We start from the raw sequence: 2,012 nt of genomic DNA on the forward strand, positions 1-2,012 counted from the left end.
ACACTCCTTTATAGACATTGTAAAAGATAGGCATGAGCGACATATCAGTGAAGCTGTTTTGAACTCCAGTCAGATCTTCATGGCCAGTACATTCTCTCTGATTCTCTGCTGAAGATTTGGACTGTTTGAACTTACAGTTAAATAATGTTTCCCAAAACTCTGGAAACATTTCATTACTAGATGAATTGAGCGGCTTCACATCCAACATGAACTCTCTCATTCCACTGACATGTGCTTTGGGGATGGACAGGCCTATGGCACCATCCAGAATGTGATGCCTATCCATGGCTGCAATTTGGGAATCAAAGATCCAGCTCTCACTGCCTACCCACTGGTACCCAGTCAGGTTATGGTCGGACAAGTAATATATTAGCACATCCATATCCTTATGGGAGAGGAAAGCAACAATCACCTTGGAAGTGGAAGCCTTGATAATGTCAATAATCTTTTGAATTTTATCTGGTGGATCTGTTCTAAAGAAAGCTACAGAGTACTCTAGACAGATGCCCAGATGCTGGGCAGTTTCTGTGAATATGGCCATGCCGTTGTTGCCATAATCATCATTTGTTCTAATAGCTCCAACCCAAGTCCAACCAAAGTGCTTGACCAACTGAGCCAGGGCTCTACTTTGATAATAGTCACTGGGTATTGTCCTGAGGAAGGATGGGTACTTAGTTTTATCACTGAGACAAGCACAAGTAGCAAAGTGGCTGATCTAAAAAAAAGAAGAAAAAAATTTCTAAGATAGAGATGCAAAATATGAAACATTTGTACAGCAAATACAACTTTAAATCCCCTTTTACTATGGCCATATATATATATATATATATATATATAAATACATAAAATATATATACAATAATATTTTTACACAAACAAACTTTCATTTTTTCCTTTCTTACCCACCATTGTGATATGAAAGGGTCCGATGACAGTAGCTATAGCCATGCAAGGAGAAGAAGATGTTTCTCCCAAAATGGCCTGCAATTGGGCAGTTCTTGTACATGGTGCATCGGAGAGTGCAGATAATATCTCATTACCATTAGCCAAGGCCAGTGCAACCTTCACACTTCTGGCAATGGAGGCACAGGAATCATAGATCTTATAGCCCAGAGAGATACCAGGAAGTAGGTCTGTGCTGTTATTAATCTCCTCTATGGCAAAGAGCATAGCCTGGGCAAACTGGAAACCTCTGAAAGTCAAACTGGATGGTCACAGTTGTTGAAAGAATAGTTGTCAACGTGTCAGTGTAATAGAAAAAAAGTAAATTCAAATATTTGATGGTATTAATAGAAAAATTATATTTCAATTATATTTCTTCTTTTAAAAGTTTAACTTTGATTTTCATACAATTGAAATCGAAATAGATTCATACTGTATAATTTACCTGGTGCAATCCAGTGGCAAGGGTTTTTGCCTGTAGGTGTCCTGTCTATTTATCCAGCTGCTGTGGAAAGAGAAGATTCCCCCCAACATAATGTCCCCATCCTTAAATAGCTGGGGGTTCTCAGGATCCCCTCTCTGCCTGCACACAGCTCCTCAGCCTGAGAGAAAGATGCCACCAGCAACAGCTGTAAGAGTGCCCAACCCTGCTCTGGCCACATCTGATTTGATGTCATACTGTCTAAGAGAGCTAAATCACTGGGTGGCATCACATTCAATTAAATTCAAAGCTTGCACTGGTATTTATATATTTTGAAGCAACATGGAAATAACGGTAGAACAGTGATGTTGTAGCTCTGTAGGGAGGCAGGAGGTGCCCAAACAGCAAAAGGATTTTGGGCCTTTTCAAACATGGCAGGTTAAAAAACAAATCTCAAACCTTCTCTTCACCAATGTTTTCTATTAACAAGTTTCCTTTCACAGCCATTGCCAAAGGGTCCAATGATATCTTGATCCATGGGTGTACAGGACAGTGGTTTGGTACTGCTGGATCTCAGTGCAGCTTTTGACTCTGTGGCCCATAGAATTCAAATTAACATACTTAAGCAGCGGGCTGGTTCTCTTGGTCA

At 40.1% G+C, this 2,012-nt stretch overlaps 1 protein-coding gene across 1 annotated transcript in view; it reads right to left on the reverse strand.

Annotated features, from left to right (window-relative positions):
• Positions 1-1,527, reverse strand: part of LOC116686960 (extracellular calcium-sensing receptor-like) — a 4,775-nt gene extending 3,248 nt beyond the window's left edge. Inside the window, exons 1-3 of the mRNA XM_032511998.1 lie at positions 1,388-1,527; positions 907-1,204; positions 1-715 (exon numbers count right to left, since the gene is read on the reverse strand). The exon at positions 1-715 is cut by the window's left edge and continues 86 nt beyond it. Of these exons, the coding sequence (XP_032367889.1) occupies positions 1-715; positions 907-1,204; positions 1,388-1,476 (1,102 nt within the window). The 5' untranslated portion in view covers positions 1,477-1,527. The remainder of the gene's footprint in view (positions 716-906; positions 1,205-1,387) is intronic.
• Positions 1,528-2,012: the final 485 nt, after the last annotated feature.

Source organism: Etheostoma spectabile, chromosome 3, assembly GCF_008692095.1.
Source record: "Etheostoma spectabile isolate EspeVRDwgs_2016 chromosome 3, UIUC_Espe_1.0, whole genome shotgun sequence".
Lineage (NCBI taxonomy): Eukaryota > Metazoa > Chordata > Actinopteri > Perciformes > Percidae > Etheostoma > Etheostoma spectabile.